Below are 16,883 nucleotides of genomic sequence, written 5' to 3' on the forward strand. Positions count from 1 at the left end.
TGTGTACCCTTTCCCATGACACACCCACACTAACCAATCCGATCCAAGTGTGGGCAGCCCCGGGGCAGGCATGCAAATGGTCACCAACACACAACTATGACCTGGAGAGTGGACCCTACTGTCTCCAGAAACCACTGGTCCATACGGGCACGTGTGTGCCTGACATGCACTTACACACATGCTGAAGTGCCACATACGAGCACAGCTTTATCACAATTACTAGACTAACCCAGGGTGGGGGCCTGGGATGCCCAGGTCACAACCAGACAGACACTGCCAGTGGAATGGGCATTTAATTGTCTCTAAGGTACTCCCAGGAGAGGGAATGCGGGGCCTTTGGCAGAGCTCTGACTAATGGAACCAAAAGAAGTACCCATCAGCCAGTGCCAGACAGGGTGGCAGCCCCAAGGCCTGGCTGGGAAGAACAGCCTTTTATGCTGTTGCTTAAGACAATTTTTGAGACTAGTGGGTAAAGGAATGTTGCCTTTGAATGGAAGAGAGGGGGCTACAAAGAGGAAGAAGGGGCCTAGGTTAGGAGGAAGGGACTTCATGATCAGGTTAGGGCCGACAGGAGTTGGTCACAGGGTCCTTCAAGGCCGGGCAAGTTCTGTGGGGAGAATGTGGTGCTGAGTCCAGCAGGGACCAGGAACTGGCTCAGTTCAAGCCAGCTTCAGGAACTCCTGTAGTGTGTTCTGCTCCACAGCCTCCACGAAGAGCTCATAGTCCTGAGGGGAAGGGGCAGGGGTAGTCACCTCAGTGCTGCTGCAGGAGGTACAGTACTGTTTTGTAGGTCTGACCCTGGCTGGAGTCCTCCAACAACACTCCCCTCACCCCCAATCCCCAGGCCCATACCCCACAATACTGGTCCCCGTTGACGATCTGGGGTGGAGTGGCCTTGGGGTTGCCTGCCAACGCTCGCATCTCATCCCGCAGGGCGTTGTCCTGGGAGATGTCCACTAGCTGGTATTGGATGCGCTTCCCATCCAGAATGCGGGTCACCTCACTCTGCTGGGACTTGATCTGGGGGTCAAGGGTGGGCAGGATTAGTGCGCAGGCTGGAAGGCCTATGGGGAGTGCTCTGGCAGATGTGACCAGGGGCTTTTGTCTCTCTGCCCCCCTGCCCACTCTACCAGAGTGTTCTGGCCACTAGGAGTTATGAGGGCAAGTCAGGCTTGAAGAGGCAGGGGATGAGAGGGGGCCCACCACCATGGGAAGAGGGTCAGAAAGAATGGAAGTGGGATAAAGTTCAGGCCGGGAGGGTCAAGAGCTCAGCCAGGGGAATGCAGGGCAAGTCTGGCTGGGGTACCCCCACACCACGCACACAGCGAGAGAGCGAGATAAGGATGCGGAGGTAAGGGGTACAGACAGTGATTGTCCCATTGGTGGGGGATGGGCACAGGTAAACCACGCTGGTGCTACTGAGGACCCAAGATACCCAGTGAAGGGGCACAGGATGGGGCTCGAAGACCCTGGATCCAGGAAGCCCCGCCCCATCCCCCGTCGTGGGGGCGGGTCCCAGGCGTCAGGGTCCACAGCACCGGAAAGCGGCCCGTGCTCTTCCCCAGCAGCGGCCGGTCGTGCACTTACTTCGCGGGAGCCGGTGACCGACGTGCTGTAGACGCGCAGGCCGCTCATGCTGCAGGCAGACGGATATGCAGACAGACGAAAGCCGGTGGTAGCGGCAGCTGCACGGTCAGGAGACTACGCTGCTGCTTTCGGGAGCGGTTTCCTTCCTGCTCCGCCCGCGAGTCACTGCTCTTGCGACCAATGGGTGGCGCAGGCGGGTGGGGCGGGGCCTGTGCGACACAACCCTTCGTGCTGGAGGACCCCGCCCTTCTCCGGGTGACCACTGCAGCTGCGCCCCCCACCCCCCTCAGCCGTAGCTTGATCTGGGGCTCACGATGTGAGGCTGGGGAGGGACAGATGGCAGTGAAGGCCTGGGAGAGAGGGGGCGAGGGTTTAGCAAAGGCCTCCCCGGCTCACCCTGCTTCTAGTACATCCACCTACCCACCAGTGCCACCCTTGGTCTCCAGGAGGAGCTCAGCTTGGGACTTTGAGCAGTTTTCAAACTCAAAGTTCCTGGATAGAAGGCACACCAAAGCAGGGGCAGCCCTGCCAGGGATTTCCCCTACAGCTCCTCTCCACTCTTGCAGGCTTAAACAAGAAAGGGTGGCCACAGGAAGCGAGGACCACACCCTCCAGGAGCCAGATTGAGACCAAGATACTAGACTACCGGCTCTGGGAAGTGTGTACACCAAGGTTGGTGCCAGGACTCTAGAGGCTGGGCTCAAGACAGCCTGTGTTCAAGATCCACAGCTGGTCTTGAGGGGGTCTCAACGTACCCATGACTCCATGCTGCAGATAGCACCCCACAGCTGCTGCTACTCTGAAAGAGTCCAGGGAGTTCAGAGGGAGCAGACTCCCAACAGCAGCCCGACTTTGGAGACTTAGCTATAGGTCTGGTTGGACATAATGCCCCTCAGGTCCAGGGCTCAGTTAACAGCCCAGGAAGACAGGCCCAGCCCTCTGAGGCAACAGTGCCTGCTCTGCTCTGGGGAAGCCACTTCCTCACAGAAACCCAGAGGCCAGACTCCCCCCCCCCCCGCCCCCCCCAGAGACTTGCTGAAGCTCTTTCCAATGGCAACTTACTCTATGACTTGGGGCAGCTCTGCCAACAAAGTGGTGAAGGAAGAGATCTTATTTGTCCCCACAGAAGAGCAAAGAAGCAGAAGTGGTAGAGATAAGGACGTGAAGAAGTCCCTCTTTGCTGCTGTCTGGGGAACTTGGCTAAGTCACCCAGCCTTTGGCTCCAACAAGCCCAAAATGAGGGGTGTGGCAGAGGAACAGTATCGATGGAAAGCTATGAAAAACTGATGTGTCTGTTAAATATTTTATTTTGTAATCAAAATAGGCAATACAAACCAGTTGACATAACAAAGATTCATATAAATAACTGTTTATAAACTTTATGAGGAGAAATACCCGTGAGCATGGTGGCTGGGCTCCCAACACAGGGTGGAGACCAACCGGGCAGCTCTGCTTAAGGAGGCAGGAGCCCAGAGGCTTAGGGGACAGCCAGCTGGGTGGGGCTGCTCTGAATGGAAGGGATAAGTCACTCCATAGATAAAACACAAACTTGTAAAAACACTTAAGAAGGAAGCTCATTCAGGCCTGAGTGAGGGTCAGGATGCTGCCAACAGCCCAAAGCTTTTTTTACCATGGCTGCCCCTCCACTCCTGCACTGCTTTGCTCCCCATACCCAAACATGGCCCCTGCTTGGCCTGGCTCCAGATCTAAAGACCTGGGGCTAACCTAACAACCAGACACTAACAACTTTGAGATGCTCCCTAAACCAGGAGGCAAGAAAAACCAGAAAGCAGAGGGTCCTAAAGCCCCACAGAAACAAACAACCCAGGAAACACTAAAAGTCACACCTTAAGCTGACCCAGAACTCTTCAAGGAAGCCAGAGCAGGAAAGGGAAAAGACCCCCCCCCATACACCCCAAGAAGAGAGAGGCGCAAATCAGATCAGCCCTGCAGGAAGCAGCTTGAAAGTTGCCCTGTGGTCTGGGGTGGGGGGTTTCAGCCTGATCCTAGAACCACAGAGAAGAATGTATTCAAAGTCTAAGAAAAGGGATGGCTGGAAGGCCTGAGAACACTGGAGGAGCTATGCTGACCGCATGGACATAGGGCAGCTGTGGAGTAGTCTCCTGTAAAGATGGCACAGCAGGTAGATTAAGGAAATCTGGCTGTAATCCCTGGAGTCCTGATCCTAGTGGGAACTCTGCTAATGAACAGATCACCCTGAGGCTTCTGTGAGAATAAGAGCCCTGAGGAAGAAGCAGTGGGACTGGGCCTGAGAAACTCAGAAAGCCAGCTCAGTTCCCAGGAAGGGGTCCATGGGGCCTGAGAATTCTCCAAATGGTCACTGTTGTGCTTGGCCTTTTCAGGCTCCTCTAAGGAGTTCTGGGTACCAGCAGGACCAAAGTATGGAGTGGGAATGAATGTGGATTCATCCCAGAGAATGGAGAAAGGAGGTGAGCTGTTTGTTTGCCTTTGATGTCAGCCTAGGGCTGGGAACAATTTGTGAGGACTTATCAGTAGAACCTGCGAGAAAGTTAATTAGTAACTCACTCTCAATTAGGACAACAGGACAAACGCAATTCAACAAGGCAAAGCCAGAGTGGGAAAGGCAGGAATACTTCCCTCACTAGCTTGTGGCCCCCAGATGCAGGCTCTCTTCTCCTCCCTTCTGACTCTTCTCTGGGAGCAGCAGCAACAGACAGGATTGTCAGGGCAGGGACCTCCTGGCCAGGCTCTCAACAGCTCAGATCTCCCCCACCTTCCAGAGAACATAGCCTATCTCACCCCCAGCACGCCTCACTGTGTGGCACAGTTTTCTCCCATGTCCTGGGCATATCTGTCTGACATGGTGGTCCTTAAATCCTCGATGTCATGGCGCAGCTGCTGAACCTCTTCTAGTTTCTTCCTGATCACATCTGGCTTCTGCAAATCTAGCTGAGTCCCTGGGTGCTGTGTGGCTGAGGAGGAGAACATTTCAAGAGTGTTAATAAGTCAGCTGGGAGATACTTTCATGTGGAAAGGGCAGTAATGACAGGCAGTATCTGAGGCCCATGATCTTATGACTTAGCATTTCCACCCACCAGTACTGAAGACTAAACCTAGGGCTTCAGACATGCTAGGCAAGTACAGTCTACTTGCCTACTGAGCTACATCCCAGCCTTCAGACATGGCACTTTTAAAAAAGCAGCTGGGGACAGTGGGCTGATAATTTGCTGCTTAAGGCCAACTTTGTCCTGCTTGCAAGCACCCCATAAGGAACCTGTTTACAAAAGACACTTATTGAACACTTAATTTGTGAAACACATAAATCTCAGGGAGATCAGTAACTAGGCCTATGCATCCTGTTTGTATATTACCATAAGGATAAGGAGAGTTGGATGGGGATAAGAGAATGAAGTTCCCTTTCTCGTGGGTCCCCGCCTGGCCTGAGGACTCACAGTGAATGCCCAGGAGCAGGGAGAGATTAGGGTCGTGGCCTTGGGCCCTCTGGGTCACAATGCTGCAGACAGCCTGCAAATCTTGAAGGCAACTGGCCAACTCCTGGTATAGCTCAACTGCCAGCTGGGCTGTGTCTGGTGAAGATGGGGACCCTGGCTGGGCCTGGCGCAGCTGTTCCTGAAGCGTCAGATTCTTCTCAATCAGATCCTGGTTTTGCACCGAGAGCTGAGCAGATAGATGGGTAAACATATTAACCCAGGTTCAGGAAAAGGCAGAGTGTCTGCATTTATGTGGAGGTATAGATTTATGTATGTGGAGGTACGGGTACAAGTCATAGGCGATGACCCCTTCCCACTAACAAGCTTAGCACCCCTGCCCCCACCTCCTACACCAGGCCTGCTTCCTCCTATGGGCAGGCTAGGCCCACAGGGATCCAGCACTGGAGAGGAAGTTGTTCCTCAGCAGCCTCTGAGTCATCAGCCTCCAGGTTTCTGTCCAGGAACTAGAGAAGATCCTGCCCTAGGAACTCTATCTGAAGCCAGTCCCTCAGCCAACTCTGTTAGCCAAGCTATTAGAGATGGCCTAACGTGAACAGTGAAATCTGAGGAGACACTGGTTTCAATCTCTCCCTGTCACCCTGACAAAAATGGCTACCAGCCAGCCTGATCACAGGCTATCAGAGGAATAAGAGGGGCAAATAAGACAATATGACAGTTAGTAGCCACTGGGTGTGCAGCTGGGGAAGGTAGAGACTGAAGGACAAAGAACTGAAGGTGTCCTGCCTTTTCAAACCCTCAGCTCAGTGGAGACAGGCTTCACTACACAGACCAGCTATTCATGCATACCCTTGGCTCTTTCCCTCCCTGTTTCTGACAGCCTAATCACCCTTTCTCCTCCCTTCCTACCTTTATTGTTTTAAAGATTCTGAAGTTCTTTTCTAGCCCCTCACCTACACCCCCACTAAATCACGTGACAATGCTAGCTCTGGGAGATTCCTTCCTAGACACTTGGCACTTGGTGGCCCTCTACTGACAGCTCTGTTGACTGCATTAGGATACCAAACCATCAGTTTTCTTAAAACACTCCCTCCCCAAACCCACAGACCTGTGGCTGTGGGAAGACAAAAGGGAGAGAGAATGACTTCCACAACTGAAAGGCATTTCTGGGTAATATGGCCAGGAATAATAATAAAGGTTTAGGGTCTTTAATGTAAAGAATGAAGCAATGTATCTTCCCATTCCTTTGCTCAAACATCTCAGCAGGCACCTCTCCAATGCTGGGGTTTTTATAGGGGCAGGGTTAGGTAATGTACACAGAGAAGTAAGGTTTGTGGAGGCTGTACCAAGGGGCATGGCCAGTGCTACTTACCTCTTTCACAGCTATGCGCAGCTGCTGCAGGGCTGTCTCCCTCCGCTGGGCCTCCTCTCTCAGAGCCTGGCTTGTTCCATCTTCTTGAGCTAGTTCTTGCTCTAGGCTCTGAATTCCACAGCAAGTAGAAAACACCCAGGAGTAACAAATCGGTTCAGATCATATCATCTCTGGCCTGGACTATTACAGGAAGTCCTACCCTACTCACACACTGCTGCTGAGATTGTTATTACTATCATTTTTCCTGGTAGTGGGGATAGTGGGGCACTCTACCACTGACTACACCTTTGGACACCCCTCTTCTTTTTGGTACCAGGGACTGAACCCAGGAGCGCTCACCACTGAGCCACATCCCTAATCCTTTTTATTTTTTATTTGGAGACAGGATGTCACTAAGATACTTAGAGCCTCAATAAATTGCTGAGGCTGGCCTTGAACTTGCGACCCTCTTGCCTCAACCTCCAAGATGCTGGGATTACAGGCAGATGCCACCACATCCAACCCACCCCCTTTTTTGAGGAAGAATTTAAATTGCCCAGGCTGGTCTGGAATTTGTAATCCCCCTGCCTCAGCCTCCAGTGTCCCTGGGATTACAGGCATGTGCCACCACACCCAATTGGTATTTTAGAGTAGATCTTATCTATGACTTCCCATTTAAACCCTTAACTGCCACTGATCATATATGAACCTGAGGCCAGCTTCTCAGGAGGGTGTACCAGGACATTTGACTCCTCTATTTATCTTCCTATCCCTAACTCTTTTTTACCAACTCTACACAGCCTTCACTCCAGCCACACTGAATCACTAGTCTTCATCCCTAAAGGCTCCAGCTCCAAGGCCTCTGCTCACTCCTCTTCTCCTTTGTTTGTTCAGATTACTCTTCTACTTTGCCTGTCACTACACAGAGGCTTCCAAGGCCTTCTTCACTGTGCAAATTAGATCCAACTAAACTTAATCCCACCCTGTCATATGCATGGCTCACGTGTATACCATTTAATATTCTGTTGGCTGCATACACAAATCTTCCCTTATTTGAATGTAACTTTTTTTTTTTTGTACTGATAACTGAACCCAGAGGAACTTCACTACTGAGTCGCATCCCCAAGTCCTTTTAATTTTTTGAGATAGGGTCTCACTAAATTGCTAAGAACCTTGCTAAACTGCCTCGATTTTGTGATCCTCCCATCACAAGTTGCTGGGATTACAAGTGTGAACCACTATGCCTGGCTGACGGTAACTTTTTTGAATGCAGAGAATGTGCCATTCAGTTGAATTCAATTTTCATTAAGCATTTACTGTGACAAACACTGGGGATACTGAAAAGAATACCAAACCGTCCCTCTCTTTTTCTTTTTCCTTGGGGGGGGCGGTCAGAGAGCAGGGGCAGTAGTAGGGATTGAACCTACTACTTTACCACCGGGTGCATCCACCATTCAAAAACTTTTTTTTCTTTTTTTATTGTACATTATATCTGTTCATAATGATGGGAATTATTGTTATATATTCATACATGCACACAATATAACAATATAATTTGGTCAATATCATTCCCCAGCAAAAAGGATTTTATTTTGAGACAGGGTCTCACTAAATTGCTCAGGCTAGCCTCCAACTTGGGATCCTACTACCTTAGCCTCCTGAGTTGCTGGGATTATAGGCTGGTGCTACCACACCCGCCAAAGAATCCCTATAAGCTAACAGTTGGATGTCCCAAATGAGTATGAAATGCTTTTGACAGATAGAAAGGGGCAAGAGAGCACACTCACAGGTATCTAATCTGGTGAGTATTCTGTGTGTGCATGTGTTGGGGGGTGATTAAGGTCATAGGGAGGAGATCCTTTTTATCTTCTTGTCTCTCATCCTATTCATTTCAGTTCTCCCCGCTCCCCGTTGCACCTGATTTGAGCAGATACTTTTTAAAATTGTAGATTGACATAATACCTTTACTTTATTTATTTTTATGTGGCGCTGAGGATCAAACCCAGTGCCTCATGCATGCTAGGCAAGTGTCCACCACTGAGCCACAATCCCAGCCCCTTGAACAGATATTTGAAGTGAAAAAAGCTACATCCTCAGTCCTTTTTATTTTGTGACAAAGCCTTGCTAAATTGCCCAGTCTGGCTCTGAACTTGTGACCCTCCTGTCTCAGGAGTCACTAGGATTATATGTGTACACCACTATGCCCAGCAATTTCACCATTTTATAGTAATAAAAACATAACTACCAAGGCTCATGACCATGAAATATCCAAGATAACCATGATAAACCCACCTTATTCTAATAAATTCACCTGATATTTTAATTTGCCTGCATTTTCTCATGTTAGGTAAATGTATCATCTAAAATGCCGGCTTAGGGCTGGGGATGTAGCTCAGAGGAAAAGCATGTGTTTAACATGTGAGGCCCTGGGTTCAATTCCCAGCATGATAAAATAAAATAAAAATAAAAATTAAATATTTGGCTTCTTCAACTTTTTGAGATTTCAGGGTTCTAGGAAACCTACTTGGAGATCCTTAAAAACCCTAGTAGGGGGCGCTGGGGCTGTAGCTCAGTGGCAGAGTGCTTGCCTAGCATGCATGAGGCACTGGATTCAATTCTCACACCACATTAAAAAAATAAATTAAAAAAATAAAATAAAGGCAGGCTGTCCGCCTATAACTACAAGAAATTAAAAACAACAAAACAAAAAAACCCTAGTAGGGGGCTAGAGTCATGGCTCAGTGGTAGAGCGCTTGCCTAGCACGTGTGAGGCACAGGGTTTGAGTCTCAGCACCTCATAAAGATCCACTGACAACTAAAAAAATATTAAATTTTTTTTTTAAAAAAACCCTAATAGGGCGGGGGGTATAGCTCAATGGTAGAGAACTTGCATGTGTGAGTCCCTGGGTTAAATCACCAGTACTAACACACACACACACACACACACACACACACACACACAAACAAAAAACTAAATACCCTACTAAAAATCTGGCCTTTAAAATGGGTATATAGTTCCCTCTAAAATCTGGAACAAGACAGGGATGCCCTCTCTCACCACTTCTATTCAATATAGTTCTCGAAACACTGGCCAGAGCAATTAGACAGACGAAAGAAATTAAAGGCATAAAAATAGGAAAAGAACTTAAATTATCACTGTTTGCGGATGATATGATCCTATACCTAGAAGACACAAAAGGGTCTACAAAGAAACTACTAGAGCTAATAAATGAATTCAGCAAAGTGGCTGGATATAAAATCAACACGCATAAATCAAAGGCATTCCTGTATATCAGCGACAAATCTTCCGAACTGGAAATGAGGACATCTACCCCATTCACAATATCCTCAAAAAAAATAAAATACTTGGGAATCAACCTAACAAAAGAGGTGAAAGATTTATACAATGAAAACTACAGAACCCTAAAGAGAGAAATAGAAGAAGATCTCAGAAGATGGAAAAACATACCCTGTTCATGGATAGGCAGAACTAACATCATCAAAATGGCAATATTACCAAAAGTTCTCTATAGGTTCAATGCAATGCCAATCAAAATCCCAACGGCATTTCTTGTAGAAATAGATAAAGCAATCATGAAATTCATATGGAAAAATAAAAGACCCAGAATAGCAAAAGCAATTCTAAGCAGGAAGTGTGAATCAGGAGGTGTAGCGATACCAGATTTCAAACTGTACTACAAAGCAATAGTAACAAAAACAGCATGGTACTGGTACCAAAACAGGCGGGTGGACCAATGGTATAGAATAGAGGACACAGAAACCAATCCACAAAATTACAACTATCTTATATTCGATAAAGGGGCTAAAAGCATGCAATGGAGGAAGGATAGCATCTTCAACAAATGGTGCTGGGAAAACTGGAAATCCATATGCAATAAAATGAAACTGAATCCCCTCCTCTCGCCATGCACAAAAGTTAACTCAAAATGGATCAAGGACCTTGATATCAAATCAGAGACCATGCGTCTGATAGATGAAAAGGTTGGCTCCGATCTACATATTGTGGGGTCGGGCTCCAAATTCCTTAATAGGACACCCATAGCACAAGAGTTAAAAACAAGAATCAACAAATGGGACTTACTTAAACTAAAAAGTTTTTTCTCAGCAAGAGAAACAATAAGAGAGGTAAATAGGGAGCCTACATCATGGGAACAAATTTTTACTCCTCACACTTCAGATAGAGCCCTAATATCCAGAGTATACAAAGAACTCAAAAAATTAAACAATAAGAAAACAAATAACCCAATCAACAAATGGGCCAAAGACCTGAACAGACACTTCTCAGAGGAGGACATACAATCAATCAACAAGTACATGAAAAAATGCTCACCATCTCTAGCAGTCAGAGAAATGCAAATCAAAACCACCCTAAGATACCATCTCACTCCAGTAAGATTGGCAGCCATTATGAAGTCGAACAATAACAAGTGCTGGCGAGGATGTGGGGAAAAGGGTACACTCTTGTACATTGCTGGTGGGACTGCAAAATGGTGAGGCCAATATGGAAAGCAGTATGGAGATTCCTGGGAAAGCTGGGAATGGAACCACCATTTGACCCAGCTATTGCCCTTCTCGGACTATTCCCTGAAGACCTCAAAAGAGCGTACTACAGGGATACTGCCACATCGATGTTCATAGCAGCACAATTCACAATAGCTAGACTGTGGAACCAACCCTGATGCCCCTCAATAGATGAATGGATAAAAAAAATGTGGCATTTATACACAATGGAGTACTACACAGCACTAAGAAATGACAAAATCATGGAATTTGCAGGGAAATGGATGGCACTAGAGCAGATTATGCTAAGTGAAGCTAGCCAATCCCTAAAAAACAAATGCCAAATGTCTTCTTTGATATAATGAGAGCAACCAAGAACAGAGCAGGGAGGAAGAGCAGGAGGAAAAGATTAACATTAAGCAGAGTCATGAAGTGGGAGGGAAAGGGAGAGAAAAGGGAAATTGCTTGGAAATGAAAGGAGACCCTCATTGTTATGCAAAATTACATATAAGAGTTTGTGAGGGGAATGGGAAAAAAATAAGAAGAGAAATGAATTACAGTAGATGGGGTAGAGAGAGAAGATGGGAGGGGAGGGGAGGGGGGATAGTAGAGGATAGGAAAGGTAGCAGAATACAACAGTTACTATTATGGTATTATGTAAAAATGTGGATGTGTAACCGATGTGATTCTGAAATCTTTGTAATGTTTTGAATAAAAAAAAAAATAAAAAAAAAATAAATAAAATAAAATAAAATAAAATGGGTATATAGGGCTGGGATGTAGCTCAGTGGCAAAGCATCTGCTTTGCATTTGCAAAGCCCTGGGTTCGACCCCCAGTTCCAAAAGACAAAAAAAAAACAAAAAAAACCCCCACCCACCCCCAAAATAAATACGTTTAAAATAAATAAATAAAAATAAAATAAAATGGGTATATATGTTTACTAGACTTCACTACCTCCTTAAGGACTTGAAAGTGGTAAGCTAATTAGACATAACCCAACCCAAATAAAAACAAAGGCAAAGACAAAGGGAGGACAGCAGCCATCAGTTGTTCCTCAGAGACAGTGCATTTCATGTGTTTGGTATAAAAACCTCTTTTAATGCTCGGCGTGGTGGTACACCTGTCATCCCAGGGGTTCAGAAGGCTGAGGCAGGAGGATCATGAGTTTAAAGACAACCTCAGCAATTCAGCGAGGCCCTAAGCAACTCAGTGAGACCTTGACTCTAAATGAAATACAAAAAAGAGCTGAGATGTAGCTCAGTAGTTAAATGCCCCTGGATTTACTCCCCAGTATCAAAAAAATTGAAACAAAAAAAACCTCTCTTTAGGCATCCAAAGAGGACCTGAGTGAACTTGCTTTGCTCAGGATCTCTTAGAAAACCTAATTAGGGACACTCCCGCTCTGGTCCAAAATAGAAACCAGGAGCTGTCTTTGGTTCTTCCCTAATTCTTCAACCCCCCACACTCTGTCAGTCATTGATTCCTTCTAAAAGTCAATTAAGTCTGTCCCCTCATATCTCCTCCTTGTTATGCTGCCTTATGCCACATTTACCCATCACCTTTCTAGAATTTCTGCAGTAGTTCCCTGGCTGTGCCTCCTTCTATGCTGCCAATCTTCCATACTTTGAGTTGCAGCCTAACTACATCATACCCCTAAAATGGAACAATGGATTTCTATCACCTACCTAAATAATAAAAGCTAACATAGACAAGGCCTTCCCATAGCCTGGAACTTTCAAATCTTCTCTCACCATCTTAAAGTGAACAGTCATGTGCTATGTAATGGACTATACACACCTGTAGTCTGTGTAAGTATACTCTATGATGTTTGCATAATGATTAAGTCAAAATGAATCCCCCCAACCTGTTATTAAGCAGTCCATGAATACTTTAACAATATCAAACTGCTGTCCATGTTCAAGCCATGCGTGTTTCATGCCTCCATGTTCCCACTCATGCTGTTCCTCTTGGAATTCTAGTACCATCCTACCCAGCTTCTCTTCTCTACCTGGTTAACTCCTACTCATCCTTCAAAGCTCATGATCTCCAGAAATCTTTCTGTTACATCACCGCCTCCCACTGACTCTTCTGTACTTGCTCCCCAAATACTGGGCTGAAACTCCTGTCTCATCTGTCTGTTCTTCTAACAAGACTGTATGTTCAAAAGCAGTGACTAGGTTTCATTCTTTTGTATCAACACAAAGCAAATCACATGGCAGAGAACAGAGTGCCCCAAGGACTCCTGTTTACCTGTATTTGTGAGCACAACTGATCGATCTTCTGCTGTTGCTTCTCTACAATCTGAAAGGCAAAGTCACCAAGGAAGGCTGATGGTGAGATCAGAGGGCAAGGGACTGCACTAGGATCTGTGGTCTGGCTATCAGCCCCACTACCATTAATCATCCATTAATTTTGACCAGGGTGATTAGTTAGTTTTCCCCACAGAAACCCAACTCAGACTCCTGTGACTCCTATGCTCTGATTACACAGAGGTTTAGGTAGCAATGTCATACGGTACTGGGGAAGCAGGGGACCCTCACCCTAATGACTACAGTGGAATCAACTTCATACACTGTGGTTTTTTTGGAAAAGGACATAGCTAAAATTTCACTTTAATGAAGTCTGTCCTAAACAGGGCTATGACAGTTGTTACTTTGAGTTTTGGTTACACTGACTATTCAAGGAGACTCTTCGCAATCTAAGTTTCCTGTCCTTTTAAGACTTTGGGTGTTCTCTGGACTATTTCTGGGTCTTCTTTTTTGCTGACCTGAAACCAGTCTCACCAGCAGGCCCCTGACTCCCTCTTCTCTTTTGAATTGAGAAGCCAAGTCACCCCACTAGTTAGAACTCTGTCCAATGCAAAGCAGTTCTGCATGTACCTGAGCCATGACTAAAGTGCCCCAAGCTTCAATGCACCATTCTGGTTCATCTAGTCTGGATTATGAGAGGCATGGCCCCCCTAACTTCTGCTTGTATGTCTGATGAGTAAAGTTCGCCTGTTGTAAGAATGAATGCCTAAAATGCAAACTTATTATGCAGGATAATTACTAAGAAGAGAGAAAAGCTCATAGTAGCAGATTCTAGGTGGCCCCCAAACCAGGAATTCAAGGTTCCTTCCAAGTATACAATCTTCTCTTCCACCCAGCCTATCCCCCATTACAGCCTGAACACCCTTAGTCACCTTTTGGAGGGAATCACATTCTTTCTTCCTGGACTCCATTTCCACCTTGGAACCTTCTCCACTGGCTTCCTCCACAGACTGTTTATCTTGCAGGCTGAAATACAATGGCCTCTTCAACAATTCTGAAGTTAGAATCTGGATTGACTTCTGGTTCTGCTATTTATTGGGTGTATGGGCAAGATATTTACTCCAGTGCCTCCATGCCACAGCTAGGAATGGAAACTTAGGTCTGCTGTAATGTGGAGTGTCCCACATTGAAGCTACTCAATGTTGGTTCTCTTCCCTAGAGGCCAGAATCTATGTATTGTGCCATCAATTCTTTACTTGCTAAAGGCTCTTATATTCTTCGTTTTGATATTTGAAAAACAAACATGTATCACACATATTTACTATAGAAAATTTGGAAAATATAAAATAACTTCTTTTTCTTTTTGGCAGCACTGGGGATTTCACCCAGGGCCTTGTATGTGCTGGGTAAGCACTCTGCTATTGAACTAAGCTGGGTTGAGTTTTATTTTATATTATATTGTACTGTATTTTATTTTATGACAGGAGCTTAAGTTACCCAGGCTGGCCTCAAACCTGTAACCCTCCTACTTCAAGCCTCCTGAGTAGCTGGGACTATAATAAGTATGTGTTACCACTCCCAGGACAAAAGAACTTTTTTCTTAGCACTTATATTCTGGGGAAGAGCCAACTTTGTCCTCTAACCTTGCTTCTGACTCTGACCAATAGCCTTCTCAATGGATCCCTCACAATCACCTCAAGCATGGCTTGTCTGCCGAGATAAACAACAGGATCACTGTGGTTGAATATGGGATGGGAAATTCAATCCATCCATTAAAATTGGATTTAATCCAAGAGGCTGTTGAGACACAGCCATCACATTTTCAGAAATTGCTATTAATATGGAAGAGGCTTCCAAGACATGCTGGGAGCACATTATGGCTTCTTGTTTTGTTCTCTGAACCTGTCCTGGCAACTGAGAACAATTCCCTAAGAGCTAAAGAGAAACAAAAGGTGCTTCTGGTAGCCTTGGCTCAAAAGTTTCCATATGTGGATAACCCCCAGGATCTACTTTTGAAAATATATAGATATCTAGTTGCCTAGTTTCTTTCTAAAGTGTTTTTATTCATCCAGTTTATACCTACTCAAGATTATATACCAGGCATTGGGTTGATTCTTCCCAAAGGTTACAATAAGCCCCCAATGCACTCCTTGCATCCACTACTCCATCCCAAAGACACATTCCCTTCCCATTAGCAGCTTTATTATTCACAATCTGAACAACATGAAGCTCAAAGGAATAAAGAGATTTGCACAAGCACTTATAGGTAGGTGAGTGGGGTAGCTAGCACCAGAACCTAGCTCTCTCCTCCATCCCTTGATTTCTCAGGGGTATTTACCTTTGTCTAGTAGAGAATTCTGCTTCTTTCTGTCTCAGGCTTTCCAGTTGATCCTCCTTCTCTCTGCAGGCTGCCTGGGTCTCCTCCAGCAAACTCTCCAGCTCAGCTACTCTCTCTTGAAGCTCTGTGCTCTTCAACTCACAATCCTTAAGCTAAGAGACATGCTTGGGTCAATAAGCCAAAAACATATATAAACTTGGACATGACTTCTTTGGGATTTTCCTCTTAGGAAGCTACAAGGGTAAGTACAGACAGCAGATAAGGAGAAAGTTACCTGCCTGGCCACCCCTATTTGCCCTGGGTGTGCCCAGACATTACTGATACCTGCTGGCTCTGCTTCTGATGGTCTTCCAGTGTAGGCAGGTCAGCAAGGTAGCGCTCCAAGGTCTCAATACGCTGCTGCTTTTCTCTGTTCTGCTCTGATTCCTTCTGACATTTCTTCTTCAAATTATTGATATGTTTATCACGACCTTTGACCTACAGGGAAAAAATGTCAAGTCGATCTCTATTCACTCTTTTTTTAAATATTTTCTTAGTTGTCAATGGACTTTATTTATTTATATGCGGTGATGAGAATCGAACCCAGTGCCTTACACATGCTAGGCAAGTGTTCTACCACTGAGCCACAACCCCAGCCCCTCTAATTATTATTATTATTATTTTTAATATTTTGCTTTTTAGTTGAAGTTGGACACAGTATCTTTATTTTATTTTTATGTGGTGCTGAGGATCCAATCCAGGGCCTCACACATGTTAGGCAAGTGCTCTACCACTGAGCCACAACTCCAGCCCTCCAGCCCCTCTATTCACTATTTTTTAAAAATATTTTTTTAGTTGTAGATGGACACATTATCTTTATTTATTTATTTTTATGTGGTGCTGAAGATTGAACCTAATACCTCACACGTGTGAGGCCGGCGCTATACCACTGAGCTACAGCCCTAGCCTCTCCATTCACTTTATTTTTATTTATTTATTTTTTTTAAGAAATGAGCATTCTTTTTTTTTTTTTTAAATATTTATTTCTTAGGTGTAGATGGACTCAACACAATGCCTTTATTTTTATGTGGTGCTGAGGTTCGAACCCGGGTCCCGCTGGTGCTAGGCAAGCCCTCTACTGATGAGCCACAATCCCAGCCCCGCCTCCATTCACTTTATTTAAAAATTTTTTTTTAGTTGTAGTTGGCACAATATCTTCATATTATTTATTTATTTTTATGTGGTACTGAGGATCAAACCCAGTACCTTACACGTTCGAGCAATAACCCCAGGCCCTCCATTCACTTTTATAGGACCCTGACCATTAACTTCTTCAAAGAGACCTCTGTCTTTGCTGTTAGGGTCTATGCATATTGTTCTACTGCAATAAAGAGAGAAAGCTGCCAGGTGTGGTGGTGAACACCTG

General features: G+C 45.7%; 2 protein-coding genes across 4 annotated transcripts in view; both read right to left on the reverse strand.

Moving 5' to 3' along the window:
* Positions 1-280: 280 nt before the first annotated feature.
* Positions 281-1,742, reverse strand: Sh3bgrl3 (SH3 domain binding glutamate rich protein like 3). The gene is made up of 3 exons (XM_076863177.1): positions 1,588-1,742; positions 853-1,020; positions 281-725 (listed from the first exon to the last, which is right to left on the reverse strand). The coding sequence occupies exons 1-3, from the start codon at positions 1,633-1,635 to the stop codon at positions 660-662; spliced, it is 282 nt and encodes a 93-aa protein (XP_076719292.1). The 5' UTR covers positions 1,636-1,742; the 3' UTR covers positions 281-659.
* A 129-nt stretch (positions 1,743-1,871) lies between these two features.
* The window catches only part of Cep85 (centrosomal protein 85), a 38,688-nt gene continuing 23,676 nt past the window's right edge, over positions 1,872-16,883 (reverse strand). For all 3 annotated transcript variants that reach the window (XM_076863179.1, XM_076863180.2, XM_076863181.1), the window contains 8 exons: positions 15,803-15,955; positions 15,479-15,630; positions 14,073-14,166; positions 13,142-13,192; positions 6,391-6,498; positions 5,022-5,247; positions 2,650-4,541; positions 1,872-1,937 (listed from right to left, as the gene is read on the reverse strand). In XM_076863179.1, coding sequence (XP_076719294.1) covers positions 4,381-4,541; positions 5,022-5,247; positions 6,391-6,498; positions 13,142-13,192; positions 14,073-14,166; positions 15,479-15,630; positions 15,803-15,955 — 945 coding nt within the window. In that variant the 3' untranslated portion in view covers positions 1,872-1,937; positions 2,650-4,380. The remainder of the gene's footprint in view (positions 1,938-2,649; positions 4,542-5,021; positions 5,248-6,390; positions 6,499-13,141; positions 13,193-14,072; positions 14,167-15,478; positions 15,631-15,802; positions 15,956-16,883) is intronic.

The sequence above is a fragment of the Callospermophilus lateralis genome, chromosome 7 (genome assembly GCF_048772815.1).
Source record: "Callospermophilus lateralis isolate mCalLat2 chromosome 7, mCalLat2.hap1, whole genome shotgun sequence".
NCBI lineage: Eukaryota > Metazoa > Chordata > Mammalia > Rodentia > Sciuridae > Callospermophilus > Callospermophilus lateralis.